General features: G+C 43.2%; 1 protein-coding gene across 1 annotated transcript in view; it reads right to left on the reverse strand.

The window, feature by feature from the left end:
• Positions 1-1,976, reverse strand: part of YKT6 (YKT6 v-SNARE homolog) — a 15,265-nt gene that overhangs the window by 6,708 nt on the left and 6,581 nt on the right. Inside the window, exon 5 of the mRNA XM_044437298.1 lies at positions 1,361-1,465. Within this exon, the coding sequence (XP_044293233.1) occupies positions 1,361-1,465 (105 nt within the window). The remainder of the gene's footprint in view (positions 1-1,360; positions 1,466-1,976) is intronic.

Consider the following 1,976-nt stretch of genomic DNA (forward strand, 5'->3'; position numbering starts at 1 on the left):
GGGGCGGCATAGAAATGTTTTAAATAAATAAATAAATAAATATCATGAGTTCTTGTAAGCCACGTCTTACACAATATAGTAAAAACAAGCAGTAATCATACATGTGAGATTAATGTTACTAGCAAAGCAACATCTTAGATCAAAGTATATCAGACAGTGATTCAGTAAGAACAATTGATTTTTTTTAAATTAGCAGACTGAATGCTAGTAAAAAAACATGTAAGACAACATTTGAGTGAAAATTATGCAACACATTCCAGTAGCCAATAACATAAAATCTATTTCAGTTCAGAAACCTAAAAATAGAGTGAGTCAGAGGGGTCTCCTGGGCCATCTAGTCTGACCCTCGGCTCCAGCCAGCTTCGCTCCTGACATGCCTACCATGTACATGCCCAACCTGTCCTGGAACACCCCTGAAGTGCATCAGTCCATCCCGAAGCGCCTCAATTTCTCAAGCAGGAGATCATGCAGCACTTTGTCAAAGACCTTGCTGAAATCCACATAAACCACATCCACTGTGTTCCCTCCGTCTAGCCACCTTGTCATAGAATTCCACAAGGTTCGTCTGGCAGGACCTGTTGTTGTGGCTGCCAAGCTCCCTTCCCTATCTAGGGTCACTAGATCTCCCACTATTATGAGCCTTTCCATTGTCTTTCCTAGAATGGATGTAAAGTTAACTGGTTTGTCTTGTCCCCATGTCCCCTCTACTACCCTTTTTGAAAACTTGGAGCACTGATGCCACCCTCCAGTCCTCTGAAATCGCATCCATTCTCCACGAGGCCTCAAAAAGGGAGGCCGGTGGGTGTGAGAGAACCCCCCCCAACTCCTAAAGTACCCTTGGATGTAACCTGTCAGGGCAAGGCCTGGCGCTTCTGTAATGTCCAGTGGCCTGAGGAGTTCCTCGACTTCTGGAGGGGTGACTCTAATCTGTGTCCCTAAATGACTGGCCTCATCCGGTCCCTCCCCTGTCCTGCTTTGGAGAAAACACAGAGGCAAAATAATCATTTAGCACCTGTGCCTGTTCCCACACATCAGTCACTGCATCTCCTTCTTCCTTATTAAGCAGTCCCACCGCCTGTCTCTCCTTCCTCTTGTTATTTATGTGTTGATAGAAGCCCCGTTTGTTGCTCCTGATACTCTTTGCAAGTCTCAGCTCATAATCAGCCTCAGCCTTGCGAAGAATCCTTCTGCAATGGGCCTCCTTCTCCCAGTAAACCTTTTTGTCTACTTGCCCCAGTACCCATTTCCTACAAAAGATACCATGCTGCATGTCTTGAGCTGGTGACCTTACACAAATACCCAATTTACAGCTTCTTCCCCTTCAAATGAGTAGTTCAATACCTACTTGGTTCAATCTTACCTGGTATTTACTAAGGTAGCTGTCCAACGCTGTGTAGTTTATTGTTGCTGGGGATCCAGAAGGCCAGTCTATCCTATCAACCTGCCTTGAAAAATCATCCATCACCTACAATGAAAAATAGTAACAGGAATCTTTAGTTCCCATCACATAAATTTCCAAATTTAAGGCAAACAGTTTAAAAGTAATCTAATGACATAAAGGGAATGGCAACACAGCACATGTATCCTCAAACTTCAAAATGTTTTTAGACAAACAGTTGTTGCTAATGTTGATATTTTATTTATTTATTTATTTATTTATTTAAAACATTTCTATGCTGCCCCCATCGCAACAAAGCCTCAGGGCGGCTCACAAAAAATACAAAAAAAAACAAAACCCATTTTAAACCCCCGGTGCATTCTCGGCTAATTTAAAATCCTAATAAATACAATAATTTAGCAATTAAAATAAGTTTTAAATAAAATGGTCTTAGCCTGGCACCGAAAAACAAATAACGATGGCGCCAGGCGGACCTCTCTGGGGAGTGCATTCCATAGATGGGGCGCCACCGCAGAGAAAGCCCTTCTCCGGGAACCCTCTGTGAATGAGATTAGGAGGGTGAGTACCCGGAGGAGGG

The sequence above is a fragment of the Varanus komodoensis genome, unplaced genomic scaffold (genome assembly GCF_004798865.1).
Source record: "Varanus komodoensis strain SLA01 unplaced genomic scaffold, ASM479886v1 scaffold30, whole genome shotgun sequence".
In the NCBI taxonomy this organism is placed as follows: Eukaryota; Metazoa; Chordata; class Lepidosauria; order Squamata; family Varanidae; genus Varanus; species Varanus komodoensis.